The sequence below is a fragment of the Colias philodice genome, chromosome 13 (genome assembly GCF_061535455.1).
Source record: "Colias philodice isolate Cphi_HAF_F1 chromosome 13, ilColPhil1 Martin Lab GWU primary, whole genome shotgun sequence".
In the NCBI taxonomy this organism is placed as follows: domain Eukaryota; kingdom Metazoa; phylum Arthropoda; class Insecta; order Lepidoptera; family Pieridae; genus Colias; species Colias philodice.
Genome location: NC_143098.1, coordinates 5,654,794 through 5,673,509, shown reverse-complemented (window position 1 = coordinate 5,673,509; position 18,716 = coordinate 5,654,794). Strand labels below are relative to the sequence as shown.

The 18,716-nt window shown below is 32.0% G+C and overlaps 1 protein-coding gene across 2 annotated transcripts in view; it reads right to left on the bottom strand.

The window, feature by feature from the left end:
- Nucleotides 1-18,716, bottom strand: part of LOC149483372 (uncharacterized) — a 118,160-nt gene that overhangs the window by 83,659 nt on the left and 15,785 nt on the right. For both annotated transcript variants that reach the window (XM_089702383.1, XM_089702384.1), the window contains exons 2-4: nucleotides 7,569-7,704; nucleotides 6,142-6,236; nucleotides 4,407-4,551 (exon numbers count right to left, since the gene is read on the bottom strand). In XM_089702383.1, the coding sequence (XP_089558509.1) occupies nucleotides 4,407-4,551; nucleotides 6,142-6,236; nucleotides 7,569-7,704 (376 nt within the window). The remainder of the gene's footprint in view (nucleotides 1-4,406; nucleotides 4,552-6,141; nucleotides 6,237-7,568; nucleotides 7,705-18,716) is intronic.

The window sequence follows — 18,716 nt, the reverse complement described above, 5'->3', positions numbered from 1 at the left end:
TGAAATTCTTGCAGATATTTCCTGAATAAAAACGGATGTACGAAACAATTATTCTTTGATCAATTATTGTGTGATTCGTGTTATTGAATTATCTTTTGGATTTTCCTCTTGATGTATTTACTAATATTTATTGGGATCTCGTTATTTCTAACCTATTAACAAAATATTGCATTTTATTTGCATGTGCAAAGTACAAAAGTATCTAATTTTATATTATGTAGAATCCTATAGGTATATATAGGAGGTATAGACTAATGAATCACGAAATTAATTTTCTACAATACATACACTTTACAATACTTTATTTATAAAAACTATTTATAAATAAAGATTACTGAAAATATCATAATCTGTTTAAATTATTTGTAAAGTACAAATAGGAAACAACGAATTTTGTTTTTAATATATAAAAAACTAGAGGTCCGCCCCGGCTTCGCCCGTGGTACATATTTCGCAATAAAAGGTAGCCTATGTCCTTTCGCGGGTATCAAAATATCTCCATACCAAATTTCATGCAAATTGGTCCAGTAGTTAAGGCGTGATTGAGTAACAGACAGACAGACAGAGTTACTTTCGCATTTATAATATTAGTATGGATTAAGACCTCAAAAACATTATCAGAGAGTTTATTTTGGTGTTTTCTATGTCATTGAATTAATAATTTTCCTTTTTTTATAACAAATACACTTCGCTCGAATGGCTTATATTATAGCTTGCCTCTTTTTTAGATTTGATTAACGAGTAAAGAGAAATTATAAATTAAATTACATGTCCAAAAATGAGCAGTCAACAAGAGAACGCCTTAAGCGGCACTTTGTAATTAAAAGTAAGGTTAAAGGAGGGCCAAAGAAAACTCTTTACAAAGTAAAATAAATTATAAGAATGTAGATTAATGCGCAAGGCCAGACGCTCGAGTTATTTAATTTTGTATTCTTTTTACGGTATCAAATCCCATATAAAATCATGATAATATGCGAAAACATGATCTCACGTTTTTAAGAATCATAATGAAAAAAATAGGTATATTATAATGAAAATTATTTTCTTACGTATAGATTGCAATTTATGAGATTACAAATACTTATTCTTAATGTATTATGAATTTAACAAAGGAAACTCGAAGTTCTCATAACCACTATTAATACTATATATTAATTTATTCAAATTTTTATTAGGTACATGCCATTCATTACTCTTACAAATTTCAATCACATCTCATTTCAAAGGTTTTTAATAACCAATTCAAAACACATAAACACGTATTCTCAATATTTCAGACTCTTTCTGAGTAATAATTTTTCTCAACGTATTCATATCAGTGAGTCGTGGAAGTTAATAGATCGACTGAATGCTGATGAAATTCTGATATTTTACATGTTGAACACACATAAAACAATTTTGTTCGTTTCAATGTTTACGTTAGGGGATTATGATAAATGTTGGACGGAATTTATAATCAGATATTTTAAAATTTAGACGTGATTACAATGTACAATTATGTAGAACGTACTTCGAAAATTGTTTGTTTAGTATGTTTAGCGTAATATTTGTTTTACCGTCGCTTATAATAAATAATTAGAACTTTTCGATTAACGAAATATGAATGAAAAATAATTTCAAGAACATTTTCTCCGCCTAGGTTTTTAAGTTATTATATTCATAATAAAAATAGCGTTAAAACGAAGCGTTGATCGAACGAAAAGCAGATGTACAAATACTACAGGTACTAAATCCAGAAACCAGACTAGACGTGGAGAGGATTTATACAATTCTCAACTATACGTAATTTGTACTTTTAGTTTGTTCGTACTTATGTTATTATGTTATACTAGCTTTCCACCCGCGGCATCGCCCGCGAAGTCAAAGAAAAACCCGCATATTTCCCGTTCCCGTGGGATTTCCGGGATAAAACCTATCCTATGTCCCGGGGTAAAAAGTAGCCTATGTCCTTTCTCGGGTATCAAAATATCTCAATACCAAATTTCATGCAAATTGGTTCAGTAGTTAAGGCGTGATTGAGTAACAGACAGGCAGACAGAGTTACTTTCGCATTTATAATATTAGTATGGATTGTTCGTAGAATGTGTTTTATGAAAAAACTACCCTTAGTTTTTTCATATTTTTGGTTTGAAGTTTGAACTACGAATAGCTATTAAATTTCTTGTCTTTTATGTAGAAGAATGTTTTAGAAGAGTCTCTAGAATGATCTCTATTGAATAGAAGAAGAGTTAGACAAAGTTTGAATTTTATTTTTGCTCAATGGAGTGGCTTTTTCTTTTAAAATCAACATAGGCTCAACCTTAATAAAAGGGCTCAACTATCTGACTATAACGATTGTTTTCGACTTTTTTGGGTGACGTACCTATTAGCGTAAATCTTGATAATATGTTTTTCTCTTCCAGCTGACAAAGAAAAGCATACAAGAAGCAGTGAAAGCATCATAAACGTAGAATAATGGGTGTAATTCAATATCCGGTTGAAGTAAATAAAAATGAGGCATAATATGGCACATTTCAAAAGAAACATTTTGCTTGCTACTGACTTGCTCCTACAAGAAATAGATCTGTCTGTATTTATATATTAGACAGATATCTAATTATCCAAGAGATGATTGGATATCCCTTTATGCAATAATATTATATCTAATCTATAACATTTGAAATTTATTCTAATATATTGTGAGACTGCGTCCAGTTAAAGTCTCTACAAAAACATAGAGACAAGATTTGTTTATGTTTTTGCGAAGAACAAAAGATTTTTAATACAGGTAATAGTGCTAAATTATAATTTTGTTCAGCCTAGAACTAAACAGCTAAGAATTATGATGTAGGTCCCATAAACACACTGTGCTTTGAGAAGAAATTGTTTTTTAACCAGAACAAAGGAGATTATGAAATAATATTTGGTTTGGACGTAAAGTCATAATATTATTTTATGTGACCGGTCCGTCCAAAAAAATATTAAAAATAAAGTTATAAAATCATATTGTGATTCGTGCTCAGTGAATACCTTTGTTTTCATGCCTTTATCACTCGATTGTGATATTTATTAGAATTAATATATTTTAATCTATAGAGGTATGGAATCTTCCAAGTTTTAAGCTATTGCATAGCTTTTATCTCAGACACTGAGCGCGGCGACCGAATGTAAAAATTCCGTAACGAAAAAACCTAACACCCCCCACTTCAACCAACACAGCGATGCGATGCTATGCAATAGTTTTACCGCGGCAGTCATCGAGTGCCACACGTAATTTTAGTAAATGTATTATGGATCTGGAATTGATTACTCTACAATATTGACGACTGGCAAATGACTGGAGAAGAAAAAAATGAATAGAATTGTTTCAAACGCCCCTAAAAACTAAGATTTTTTAATAACCCAGTTATGGTGAGGGGTCTCTACATAAACCATACATTTTTCCTTTTTTTTTTTACAAATGTCACATAATTCAAAAAAAGAGAATAGGGATATATTTAATCCATTACCAACAAGTTTTCAATGCTTTCAATTGTTTTTCGGTAAGCCACAAAGAAGCCATCTATATGCGCTAAAATCGTACCGCATAAATCGATAATTAGACTCGATGATGCTAAAATTACAACAGTAATATCTATTTTGGTAGCAGACTAATAATTTTAACTCGTTTTCATCGTAATTTGCATTTAAATTCACACCCACTTTACTTTGATTCGGTGTATGTGCGTCAAAATTTTGTGTCGGCGGACAAATGAGTACAAAGTAGCTTTTTAGGGATATAAACTAAGTATCTACTATTGTTTTACACTCATAATGTGATAAAGGTTAATCCCCTTTTTCTTGTCAAATATGAATTTATGAATATACTAGCTTCCCACCCGCGGCTTCGCCCGCGTTTTGAAAGAAAAACCCGCATAGTTCCCGGGACAAAAAGTAGCCTATGTCCTTTCTCCGGTATCAAAATATCTCCATACCAAATTTCATGAAAATTGGTTCAGTAGTTTAGGCGTGATTGAGTAAAAGACAGACAGACAGAGTTACTTTCGCATTTATTATATTAGTAGGGATGATAGGTAAGATAATTCAATACGAGATTATCTATTTTATTAATTGAAAAAGAGAGATAAATATAATATGTTCTACACGTGTACATAATATTTTGATAATGCTTAATTCAAATTTCAGCAATGAAATATAATACTTAATTTTGCTTATATTATAGATATTTATTCAAATATTATACAGTCTAGGTACTCGTAATAGGAAATAATATTGTAATACTGTGATATTACGCACGCAGTATCATTCCCACAGTAATAAAAAAGCTGAAATTCCACTTACCGTTAACGCTGCAGATCAGACATACCAAGACAATAACACAAATCAAACAAACATTATAATGCACTGGGAATAAAATAGGTTCTTACCATCTAACTGCACATTGGTATTTGCAGCTGTGTGTCCATCCCAGGGATGGGCTATCAGCCTCACTCTATACGAACAGCCGGGTCGTACTGCGCACCCTCCCGCTATGGGACTCACTACTGAAGGCACTAGACTCCATACAGCTTCCTAGAAATTAAGCACTGTTTAATAAATGAAATAAATGAAATTAGAGACAGAGAAGTTTTCGCTTGCGCTAGAGCAGATGCTTTTATCATCAGTTTCATGTCGATGTCTTTACCAGGGAAATGAAGTCTTTGTTTTTGTTAATCGGTTAGATGAACTTTATCCTATTTAATCGCCTTTATTACTAATTTGATTCATTCTTTCGACCGAATTTCAGTCATGGCTAGGACCAAACTCGTTAGGGCCAATCTCGTTAGCCGCTACCCAACTACTAACAATAAATTATTGTAGTGCTCATGTATATATGTAAATAAAACGTGTTCCTTATCCCTCATAGTCTAAACAACAGAAGACTGACACGACAGGAAAGAGAGGCGTAGAACTAACAAGTTGTTTTAAATACCAATTTATTTATTTAACCGAGGTATTGAACTTGGGACCTCTAAAAGTCTTGAAACAAACTAACCACTGAATAATCGATTCGTATGTTCACTTCTGTAACAAGTAGGTGGTGTTTTCCATACTCAGTAGACAGTATTAATATAATATATTCTAGGTGACGTGACCTTTGTATCACCTGAGAAACAACATACAATCTTTTTTATTGTTTCTCAGGTGAGTTAACTTATTGAAAACCGTGAAAACCGTTCAGACGTTTTCGAGATATCACCATATAAGATAATCTATCGAAAATGTTCAAATTCAAATGCTTTTGCAGGTTTTAGGAGAGTTATGCTATTTTACAAGATGTAGGTAAAGTAAGTGAAGTCCCGTGTCCCCTAATGGGGTAAGGGGCAGATTCTAGCATTATTCATACATCTGTTTCACTGATCGATTTTCTTTTGGGACAAGTAGGTGATCAGCCTTCTGTGTCCTGCCAGACCGAGACATTTTTTTTTCTTCGTCTCCACCGGGAATCGAACCCAGGACCCCTCGGTTCTACGCTCACGCGTCAACCACTGTACCAAGGAGGAGGTCACAAGATGTAGATGTATGTATGAAAACAATTTTTTACAAGATGTAGGTACAGTAAAAAATTTGTTTAATTATTTTCTAAAGAACATAATGCAAAGTGAAACTAGCTAGTTTTTTTTATTATTTAAAAAGATTTTGTATATATCAATAATAACTACATAAAGGGCTATAAACCAGGTCAACAAATCATCCGCGTAGTAGACCCGAAAATTGTCAGCTACAAAGGCTGCTACGGTTTGTTTTCATGAGGTGTTTTCCTTAAATCTCGAATCCCTCACCATTTAATAAAAAATAAAAACACTAAAATATTTTAATGCTAGTTTTAATGCTTGTTAGACTAGTTTCGCAGTTATCTAAATAACCTATAGGTTGTAGGTCTATGCTTCATTACGCTTACAGTAATTATTATAAAATATTAGATATACTGATCCAATTTTTTATCTGAAAAAATAAACTTATATTACAGTATCCAAATTACTTTAAGCCTTCTAACTTCACTCTTATTATCATTTTAATACACGAGTTTGTATGTAACTTATTAATTGAAAATGTCAAAGACACGAGTTTAGGAATGAGACTTGACTAGACTAAATTAATAAACTGCTTCGTAAAACTTACTCCAGGTATATTGTACTCGTAACACAAGTTTGAGCGACAGTCAACTGTGTCCCTTGTACTGTGAACTTCTAGGGAATAACTTCTTACTGGCGGACCTAGAAAATAACAAACATATTTGTTTAGATAATTGTTTATTCTCATTTCTTAGTATTTCATACCTTTCATGGAAACAGAAAGACAACACACATATATGAAACTAGCGGTCCGCCCCGGCTTCGCCCGTGGTACATATTTTCGTTTTCTCTACATAAAAACCATCCTCCGCGGTTTCACCTACATGGCTCCGCTCCTGTTTGTCTTAGCGAGATGATATATAGCCTAAAGCCTTCCTCGATGAATTGGCTATCTAACACCGAAATAATTTTTCAAATCGGACTAGTCGTTCCTGAGATTAGCGCGTTCAAACAAACAAACAAACTCTTCAGCTTTATAATATTAGTATAGATTGTCAATAATAAGTAATGATAGTGTTGAAAAATGTAGAGTCGTTTTATATTGCTAGACCTATAGTTAAAATACAACAATCAGTAAATAGGGAAAAACACTCATAAAGATTGCTTTTCATGAAGCTTGTAAATATTTGTAATGTCTATCATTAGTGTATCTTTAGATCGTAATATTATCAGTATGGGATTATCTTTTGTCATTACTAACCGTGTCATTTTTATAATGGTAACTATTATACTTACTATCCTTATTTCTAAACAAACATAACCGATTTTTAAAGGAATACTGATTTTATCATTTCCGTAAAGTCATTATTATATTTGATATAAGGGCTTAGTCTAGACGCTAGTCAATATTTGTGTCCGCTCCACCACCACTCCAAATTACTAATGATCTATGTCCTAATCCAAATAAACTTCGTCCTCTACACATATAATGTGCATTGTTGTGTTCACTATCACTACAACTATGTAGTGATAGTGAACACAACAATGCACATTATATGTGTAGAGGACTAATAAAACAAAGTCGCTTTCTCTGTCCCTATGTCCCTTTGTATGCTTAAATTTTTAAAACTACGCAACGGATTTTGATGCGGTGTTTTTTAATAGATAGAGTGATTCAAGAGGAAGGTTTTAATATATAATTTATTAGGTTTTAGACAAAGCAGGCGAAGCCGTGGGCGGTAAGCTAGTTTTTTTATATTTAAAAATCTTCAGGAACATTATTATTAACCAATATCACAAAAGGGTTTATCGTATGTTTTTTTAATGTGTTCGCAGACAACTTCGTAGTATGAATCGATTTTAATGAAACACCGAATTCATAGATTTTTTTCTACGTGTAAAAAAACGTCAATCATCGATATTGTATAAATCTGAATACTATTTTTTAATAAGATGAAATCAATTAGATAATAAGAGCCCTTTAAAGTCTCAACAAGTGCCATTCTACTTCTAGTGAAATGAATTAATAATTACCAGTGGGCCGCTGCCACGTTACATTTAACATGACTTCGTGGTCTGAATTCTTCAAGGGCAGAGGATATACAGCCAAGCCCCGGGGCAGCTCTGCGTGTACTACCGGGTACAGATCCGGTGGCTCTGACGTCATTTCCTGAAACAATGGAGTTTATTCAATAATTTATATCGCTTTGAATAGTAAACTGCTAACTTAATGTAATAAGCTTTAAAATTCTGTAAAATTTGCTATATACAGCTGCCTAAATGGAAAGCTCATAGGTTGGGTTAACATTATAATTTTATTTGTATTTAAATTTGAATGATGCACTTTTTAATTGTTGTTACTAATATGATGTTCTTTCTGTTTTGCAACAATGAAACTACAAAATTGAGGTACTTATTAGGTATAAATGTATTAATAAGAAAACAAAAATATTTCCTATTAATTTTATTAGTAGGTATATTCAGTTTATGTAACATATTATAATACCAGCACGCCATGGCCATGTCACCGTTTAGAATTTTTTTGGTTTCAAAGCTTAAAAGCTTTGGCACGAAAGCGTTACACACGTTCAAATTATAAGTTCTCGTTAAAATAATGTCACGGTAAACTTTCGGCTAACATTTTACAAGCTATTTCTGCCTCCATTTCCGATTTACTAAAGCTGTATCATATAACGACTAGCTGACCCGACAAACGTTCTATCTTCGCGCTAAATGCCAAACAATACAACAAGAAAATGTCGAAATCGGTCCAGCTGTTTCCGTGTGATGCCATGACCAAATCAAAAAGGTATTTATCACCACATAGTATAAAACAAAGTTGCTTTTTCTGTCCCTATGTCCCTTTGTATTCTTAAATCTTTAAAACTACGCAACGGACATTGATGCGGTTTTTTTAAATAGATAGAGTGATTCAAGAGGAAGGGTTTAGTATAAAATTTATTAGGTTTTAGACAAAGCGGGCGAAGCCGCGGGCGGTAAGCTAGTATTATATATATTTAGAGATTTACTTGTACAGTCTCTGTCATGAAATTTGGCAAAGTTTTGGGGGTAAATAAGTAATCGTGTAGTAAAGGTCCTCTTTATTGCTCATCATTATTTAATTTGATATTGCTATCATTCATTTTTAATCATTTCTATCAAGTTCAAGAAGACATTAAAAGGAGAGGAATTCTATAGATACACAACGGACTGCAGCACACGCTTCAAATTTCGAAACTCCATAGTTTCTAAAACGAGTTGCCAGACTCCCTTGTCTCATGTCTAGTTTAAATCGCAATGACACGAGTCGCTGAATCGTATAGCATAGATAGATAAGGTTTTTAGAAGGCAAGCAGGTTAACAAAAAACTAAAAATGAGGAAAATTTCATACTTCTTCCATTTAGAAATTAAAGACTTTTTAACGGATTTTAAACGCGATTTATTCTTTCTATTATTTTCCCGACGTTTCGAACACTTTACAGCGAGCGTGGTACCACTGGTGGAAAACTTTACAAACAGCAATTTTTGAATGACCGTCAAGACGTATAACATCTCAGTCTCCCCGTGACCACGCTCGCTGTAAAGTGTTCGAAACGTCGGGAAAATAATAGAATGAATAAATCGCGTTTAAAATCAGTTAAAAAGTCTTTCATTTCTTCCATTTAGTTACATGAAACTATGTGCTAAAATAGTATCGTAGCCATTGAGAACGCTTTGCTATTGACTGTTCTATTTTAAGAGACAATATATTTATATACTACTTGTTTTCCGCCCGCGGCTTCGCCCGCGCAGTCAAAGAAAAACCCGCATAGTTCCGCCCCTTTCCCGTGGGATTTCCGGGATTGCGTCATTTTCCCGAGATAAAAAGTAGCCTATGTCCTTTCTCGGGTATCAAAATATCTCAATACCAAATTTCATGAAAATTGGTTCAGTAGTTTAGGCGTGATTGAGTAACAGACAGACAGACAGAGTTACTTTCGCATTTATAATATTAGTATGGATGTTATTACAGAACCTAGTTACAATTTATTACTTAAGTATAAAATTTATTCTTTTCTTGGAAACATGTGTTGCTATGAGAGACAGAGACAGGCAATGGTATTTAGGTATTAACAAAGAAATTCGTAATTCCCAATAATTTGGAAAATCCAAAAGTGCACGCCTCATAATTTTTTTTTAATAAATATTTATTAATTATTATTTTTGTTTATTTAATAACAATTAAACCACATCGAATCAGACCCTGAAAAATGAAAGGGTTCTATTCCTGAGCATACTCAAGCGTAAGAGAAAAAAAAAGACTCGATTAGTAAAGTATTTCGGTCGCTATCGTGTTAACAAGAAAAAGGATCCGCACATACAGACACACGGACGTCCAAGACAGAACTTTTTTAAACTGTTTTTTAACTAGTTTAAATAACAAAAATGACATCAAAAATATCATGAACGTTAAAAATAGTGTTTTTTCTTAATATGTGTGTGTATGTATTATCTTACAAGTGCAATGTATGATACATAAAGACATTTTAAGTTTGAAAAATCAGATGTTTTGCGCGAAGTGACAGTAGTACCCACCTCAACGCTTCGCTTATGAGGCGTGCAATAAAAAAGCTCTAACTCATAAACAGATGTGAACAAGGTGACTTTCTTCTATAAAGAAAGATTATTTATACGGTAGAAATTCCTAACACTTGGCCTGTTTTATAGTTCGTCATTAATCACGAGCTTTTATTGAATGAGTGAGTAAACAAATTGAGGAAAAATAACCGCACACTTTGGATGTTGGTTTTTGCTCATTCGTTAATCATACAAGTCTTTACTTTGCTTTATGACTGTTTTATTAAATTTTTCTTATTCTAAGATACCAATCTATATATGTATAATAAGAATGACTCACCAAATGTGCTGCTGAGCGCAAAACTTGAGAACGGCTGAACCAATTTTGATAAAAAAAAATTATAATATTCCTTGAAGTATTGGAGATGAGGATGATTCTTATGGAGAGAAAAAGAAAACATGCAGCACGGGCCAGCCGGGGCTGACCTAGTACGTAATACTTAATTGTTATTAGACTATTATCACAGGTAGGTAGACTATGACCCGAAATAATTTGTCTTTTTATCCTACCTACTCAGATCTACTAAAAAATTAATAAGGCCAAAAATAATATTTCCAGGACATAATATTATCATCAAATGCCGTAAACCCGTTACAGTCGTCGGCTCGAGGCGAAATTCGGGACTAATGCCGTCATCTTGTAAAACGCCATTTTATGATAGATCGTCGAGTGTGTTGTTTGGTGCGGTTATAAATTTTCCTTAGGTATTCAATAACTTTATATTTCACTTTTGAATTACTCAAACTACCTATAAATATTGATAACTATAAGCAATCATAACTCCATCGCTCATGCATTACAATAACTGAAGAAAATGAAATAATTTTTGTAATTAAAGAAAATAAGAAAAATTGTAAATTATCTGAAAAAAGGTGTATAATATTTACATTGAGAAAACCTTATAACCACGCCTCTCTATATTAGTGCCGAGAGATCCTGGTACCTATGTCATTTTCAGTCGAAATATTGTAAAAAAATTCAGTTGATTCATAATGCTTCAAAATCCATGATTTTTCGAATTAATTAACAATGCAATACGAATGCAATTTAAACTTTCAGCCTTTTTTCTAAATTCTAAAATGCATGTCAGAAAATGGACTATTCCGGCAGTGCGGTAAGAACAAAATATGTTATACTGTAGCTGTATACCTACAATATACATGCCATAGCAATTAGCAAGGATACGCGTCTTCCCTAAATTAATATTATAGACCAATGAATGTACTAAATGAACAAATTTCTAAACCACAATTCAAAGTATTTATGTATTGAATGAGTGAAATTCAAAGCGTCTTAACATCAGCCAATATGCGAGAAAATAATATTTCAAGAATTTATTAATTTTACTTGCTACGATGAAATATTTCTTCATGGAAATTGATATTCAGAAGTTTATTTTATTGTACTCTAAGTAAATAACATAATTTTGCTTACATATAATGATATAACTGTATCTAGTCAGAATTGATCAAATTTCATGTTATCTAAATAGGAAATGTATAAAAACAATAATTTCATTTGGATATATGTATATAATGCAGTTTTTATATTATGGTCGTTTTTGTACAAATATATAAAATACAATACCTACTGTGTTTTATGATACCATACCTACAATATAAGTTATATTAAATAGGTTAATATTTATTGAAATATATAATTAGTTTCGAAGCTTATTCGTCATTGAATTAAAGTCAAACTAAACTTTAAACACCAACGTCCATTTTATCGTGTATATTCGTTTTTTTAGAAGCTCTTTTGAATCGAAATTATATAGATACGGTATATAGCGGTCCGCCCGGCTTCGCCCGTGGTACATATTTCGCAATAAAAGGTAAAGGCCTATGCTCTTTCTCAGGGTCTAAAGATTATCTGTGCCAAATTTCATCAAAATTGGTCCCGTAGTTTATGCGTGAAAACCATACATACATACAACCCTTTCCTCTTTATAATATTACTAGCGGCCCGCCCCGGCTTCGCCCGTGGTACATATGAAAAATAGATGTTGGCCGATTCTCAGACTTACCCGATATGCACAGAAAATTTCATGAGAATCGGTCCACCCGTTTCGGAGGAGTATGCAGACTAACATTGTGACACGAGAATTTTATATATAAGATATAGTATATAATATTCAACTTCATAATATATAGAAATTAATCTTAAGATTAATCTACGATATTTAATATTTAAAATAGTTACTTAGGTACTATTAAATAATAATATCATTACACGTGTTCGGATATTTCTGCCCTTGACAAATTTGTGAAAAGGCGTGGGAGGCAACTTTCTCTTAGATGTCCACTTAAGGAATAGAATGTAGTATGAATGGTGATATAATTTAATACAATAACTTTCGATTATATATCATTTTATTTACTTATTCTTTCAAAAGTCTACATAGATTTTATCTAAATATCTCCCAAATTTCATTAAAATATAACGTACAAATTAAATCGTACCATATGAATGAATTATCCCTTTCTAATTACTCTATTCGCATAAAATAAACTTTGAATATAGTCCATTGAATAAAAAGTTCTAGAGTGCGTCAGTTAGTAACGTAAGATGTTTCTTCGGAAACATGTCAAGAGTCCCTAGGTAATAAACATACTAAAACCCCGGGCCACTAGGAGGAGCCCCGGAGTGGGGGGAGGGGGGAAATGGGTCCATTTTTTCATTTTTCGCTTAAATCTCAAAAACGGTACATGTTAGAGAAAAACTTTCAAGGAAAAGTTGAAAGGCCATAAAATTGTCTACAAGTTGTACCTGAATCATTTTTTCCTATATCCTACCGTTTCTGAGTTATACGCAGTAAAACATGATTTTGGCTCAAACAATTTCCACATCAATCGATCAAAAAATATTTCTTTCTTCCAAAAAACTCAAATGTGCAACTTGTGACCGGTACTGATAGATTGGTCTTACTTAGGTCTATAATTGGTAAAATAAACACATTCCTCCATGGAAGCCTTTAGGAGGAATCGATCGTCAAAATATTATATTATGGTAGTTTGAGTTACTGAACTTGATCTTTTTATTGTTTTCTTTCAAAAAACTCAAAAGTGCAACTTGTGACCGGTACAGATAGATTGCTCATAATTGGGTCTATCATTGATAAAAATACCAGATTCAACCACGGAGGCGTTTACGGGGAATTGAATTTTATTAGGGTAGTTACGATACTTGAACTTTTTATTTTTTTTCTCCAAAAAAACTCAAAAGTGCAACTGGTGACCGATACTGATAGATTGTTCTTAATTAGGTCTATAATTGGTAAAATAAACACATTCCTCCATGGAAGCCTTTAGGAGGAATCGATTGTCAAAATACTATATTAGGGTAGTTTGAGTTACTGAACTTGATCTTTTTATTTTTTTCTTCCAAAAAACTCAAAAGTGCAACTTGTGACCGGTACTGTTAGATTGCTCTTAATTAGGTCTATAATTGGTAAAATAAACACATTCCTCCATGGAAGCCTTTTGGAGGAATCGATTGTCAAAATACTATATTAGGGTAGTTTGAGTTACTGAACTTGATCTTTTTATTTTTTTTCTTCCAAAATACTCAAAAGTGCAACTTGTGACCGGTACAGATAGATTGCTCATAATAAGGTCTATCATTGATAAAAATACTAGATTCCACCACGGAGGCGTTTACGGGGAATTGAATTTTATTAGGGTAGATACGATACTTGAACTTTTTATTTTTTTTCTTCCAAAAAAACTCAAAAGTGCAACTTGTGACCAGTACCGATAGATTGCTCATAATTAGGTCTATCATTGATAAAAAAAACCAGATTCCACCATGGAGGCGTTTAGGAGGTATTGAATTTTATTAGGGTAGTTACGATACATGAACTTTTTAACTAACTACCCTAATAAAATTCAATTCCCCGTAAACGCCTCCATGGTGGAATCTGGTATTTTTATCAATGATAGACCTAATTATGAGCAATCTATCTGTACCGCTCACAAGTTGCACTTTTGAGCTTTTTGGAAGAAAAAAAATAAAAAGTTCATGTATCGTAACTACCCTGATAAAATTCAATTCCCCGTAAACGCCTCCGTGGTGGAATCTGGTATTTTTAGCAATGATAGACCTAATTATGAGCAATCTATTTGTACCGGTCACAAGTTGCACTTTTGAGTTTTTTGGAAGAAAAAAATAAAAAGATCAAGTTCAGTAACTCAAACTGCCCTAATATAATATTTTGACAATCGATTCCTCCTAAAGGCTTCCATGGAGGAATGTGTTTATTTTACCAATTATAGGCCTAATTAAGAGCAATCTATCAGTACTGGTCACAAGTTGCACATTTGAGTTTTTTGGAAGAAAGAAATATTTTTTGATCGATTGATGTGGAAATTGTTTGAGCCAAAATCATGTTTTACTGCGTATAACTCAGAAACGGTAGGATATAGGAAAAAATGATTCAGGTACAACTTGTAGATAATTTTATGGCCTTTCAACTTTTCCTTGAAAGTTTTTCTCTAACATGTACCGTTTTTGAGATTTAAGCGAAAAATGAAAAAATGGACCCATTTCCCCCCTCCCCCCACTCCGGGGCTCCTCCTAGTGGCCCGGGGTTTTAGTATGTTTATTACCTAGGGACTCTTGACATATTTCCGAAGAAACATCTTACGTTACTAACTCACGCACTCTAGACCCCCCTTGGAGGGACTCATTCAATGGACTAATAAACTGAGCATCTACAATCTACATTATTTATGTCTTCTCTTTCAACACAAATGAAAAGGAACCATTGAAAATTTGTATAAGACCTATGTGAAATATGAACAAATATGGTGAGATACCTAATTGTCACTATAAATCCAACTATGAATATCGGTAGACTTAAATTTGATATTTTTATTTTGTGGCATTCAAGTTTTTCACTTTATAAATATATTTTTTTAAAGAAAAGAAAAAAATGATCACGAGGCGGGATTCGAACCCGCGTCTTTCTACCAATCCGGGGCGGACGCCTGACCAATTCGGCCAACCTTTTTACCGCCAGAAATTTTTATCGGTAGATTGTATAGATTTAATAAGATTCAGCACGAACTACTCTAACTCCTGAGTCTAGTATTAGTAATAATATGTTTCATACATATTACTTTCAAGTACCTATGTTAAATGGTAACCAATTCATAGAGGACAATGAGTAATCAAATTTCTTACAAACTTAGCATGACTCTGCATTACAATCTCACAGATAAGCATAACAATATCCCCAAAATTATAATACAAATTTATTCAGAAAATGATCAAGTTTGATGTCAAAAAGCTTTCATAATTTATGGAACTTCATGGCGGCGTGATTTGAATTATTATTACGTTTGAATACACATTTTAAATGTACTTTGGATAAACCAAATAATTCATAAAACGATTATTATTAAAACTAGTCAGATATAAAAAATACCAATGATAATGTGAAAAAATAACAAGGAGAACATCGAAAATAAAACAACATTGAATAAAAAAATGTTTGAATTTCGAGATTGAATGGACTCAAAGATGAAACGAACCTGAAATGTGTATGTTGAAGCTAAAGAATCATTTTACGGTTCTTCCAATAAAGATTCCTTCAATATGCCCAATCCCATTTTATATTAATTACATCTACTTGTAAAAGGGACTTAAATTAATTAAAATATTCCCAGGTACTGACGCAAGTAAAATGAACAATGTCATAGTTAATTTAGCAACGTACGACATAAAGCGATACTTGAGCTATCTATAATTTATAATTATTAATTAATTGTTGATAACGATCTGATACAGCTAATCCGTTTACAGTTATCGCGTATATCTAATACCCGCACGATAGCAAACATTAAAAATACCTTTGGAAATTGGATAAATAAGAAAGGTGATATTTAATAGTGAGTGATGCCTATGGTAGGTATTTGGGATTTTAATTAAATTCCTTGATTTTATCGGAAGAATATTACGGCAATTAACCTGATTGGAATGCTTAATTACGTTTTATCAGTACGAAAGTACCGGGGCTTTACATTATTACGAAAGTAAATTCTTTGTTTTATTATTATTTTATAGCTATCAGTAATTAATATTTATAATGAAAGAAATAGCAATTGATTCTGGTTTGTACTCCGGTTGGGATCCATTTATGTCATACGTATGTATTATGTTTGTTACGATCATAAAACTATATTATATGAGTCATTCGTCTACTATTTACTAGAAAAATAAAAAAAATTCAAGTGTCGTTTTGGACAAAATATAAAGTTATATAGATTCAGATAATTGTACGATTATCTGTCTATAATTATAAATATACTACGTAATACATTTAATCAATGACTACAGCATGAGTTGTGTCTGATAGCTCGATTGATAAATAATGCGATTAGATAATTATATATTTTCGTTATTATATTATACATTTCGGACCTTTCTTGTTGATTAATATTTTATCCATGTATTTATGTAAATGTTAATATTCATTTATTACGTTTTCCCTTCAAGAAGTATGTGGTCTTGTGTGGACCTAGGGCTTTTAATAGTATCACATTTTCAAAATGTTGATTCCAAAACATATCGATTTAATGATGTTATTTAGTCATCATTAATTTAGAAGAAGAATGTATAAGTAAGTTGAAGAGGTTCAATTTTAATATTCTGCGCCTCTACTTTCTTATCAAAATCTCAAATTCTTAAATTTGCAATACCCACCTGTATTAAAGCTGAATTACGGCCTTATTATTTTTTTCGAATGTTATGTACATTCGAACATACATAAAAAATTCTAAGGTAAGAAAAACGCAGAGAGTATCAATTAAAATGTCAAATTAATTTTGGGTAGAGCAATGGTAGAGCGACTTTTAATATCGATATAAAATTTCAACGAATATATTATACTCATTACAAAACAAATTGAGTAGTAATTTTCAATTAAAGTACAGTACCTACGTTGAAACATAATCCAAATATCTTTATACATTATGAGAATTAAAGAAAAAGCCTTTCAAACGCTTACATACTGTCCAATGAAAGCCTATTTACAAAAACAACAAAACAAAATTTTCTATATATCCGCAGGGGCATGTCTCTTTTTGTTCCAAGCTATTTTTACGTAACTCATAGAACATTCCCAACTTTTGAGTTGGCCGTCATGTTAATATTTAATAATTTGGTAGATATTATTTTGTCTGACAAAATATAAAGTTATATAGATTCAGATAATTGTACGATTATCTGTCTATAATTATAAATATACTACGTAATACATTTAATCAATGACTACAGCATGAGTTGTGTCTGATAGCTCGATTGATAAATAATGCGATTAGATAATTATATATTTTCGTTATTATATTATACATTTCGGACCTTTCTTGTTGATTAATATTTTATCCATGTATTTATGTAAATGTTAATATTCATTTATTACGTTTTCCCTTCAAGAAGTATGTGGTCTTGTGTGGACCTAGGGCTTTTAATAGTATCACATTTTCAAAATGTTGATTCCAAAACATATCGATTTAATGATGTTATTTAGTCATCATTAATTTAGAAGAAGAATGTATAAGTAAGTTGAAGAGGTTCAATTTTAATATTCTGCGCCTCTACTTTCTTATCAAAATCTCAAATTCTTAAATTTGCAATACCCACCTGTATTAAAGCTGAATTACGGCCTTATTATTTTTTTCGAATGTTATGTACATTCGAACATACATAAAAAATTCTAAGGTAAGAAAAACGCAGAGAGTATCAATTAAAATGTCAAATTAATTTTGGGTAGAGCAATGGTAGAGCGACTTTTAATATCGATATAAAATTTCAACGAATATATTATACTCATTACAAAACAAATTGAGTAGTAATTTTCAATTAAAGTACAGTACCTACGTTGAAACATAATCCAAATATCTTTATACATTATGAGAATTAAAGAAAAAGCCTTTCAAACGCTTACATACTGTCCAATGAAAGCCTATTTACAAAAACAACAAAACAAAATTTTCTATATATCCGCAGGGGCATGTCTCTTTTTGTTCCAAGCTATTTTTACGTAACTCATAGAACATTCCCAACTTTTGAGTTGGCCGTCATGTTAATATTTAATAATTTGGTAGATATTATTTTGTCTACCTATAATAATAACATTGAATACAGCTTTCCACCCGCGGCATCGCCCGCGCAGTCAAAGGAAAACCCGCATAGTTCCCGTTCCCGTGCGATTTCTGGGATAAAACCTATCCTATGTCCTTTCTCGGGTATCAAAATATCTCTATACCAAATTTCATGCAAATTGGTTCAGTAATTTAGGCGTGATTGAGTAACAGACAGACAGACAGAGTTACTTTCGCATTTATAATATTAGTATGGAAGGTATGGATTTGATTCACTTTCTTTTTTGATAACGAATCTTAAATGAAGCCATAATTTGAACTCAATGAATATAATTTTAAAGCACATAATATAGAGAAATGTTATCTGGTACATACTTAATTTTAATAATATCTGGCACATTAATTGATAAATTCCATTCATAATCCGTATCGTAGTTCTGCCATAATCAGCAAACAAT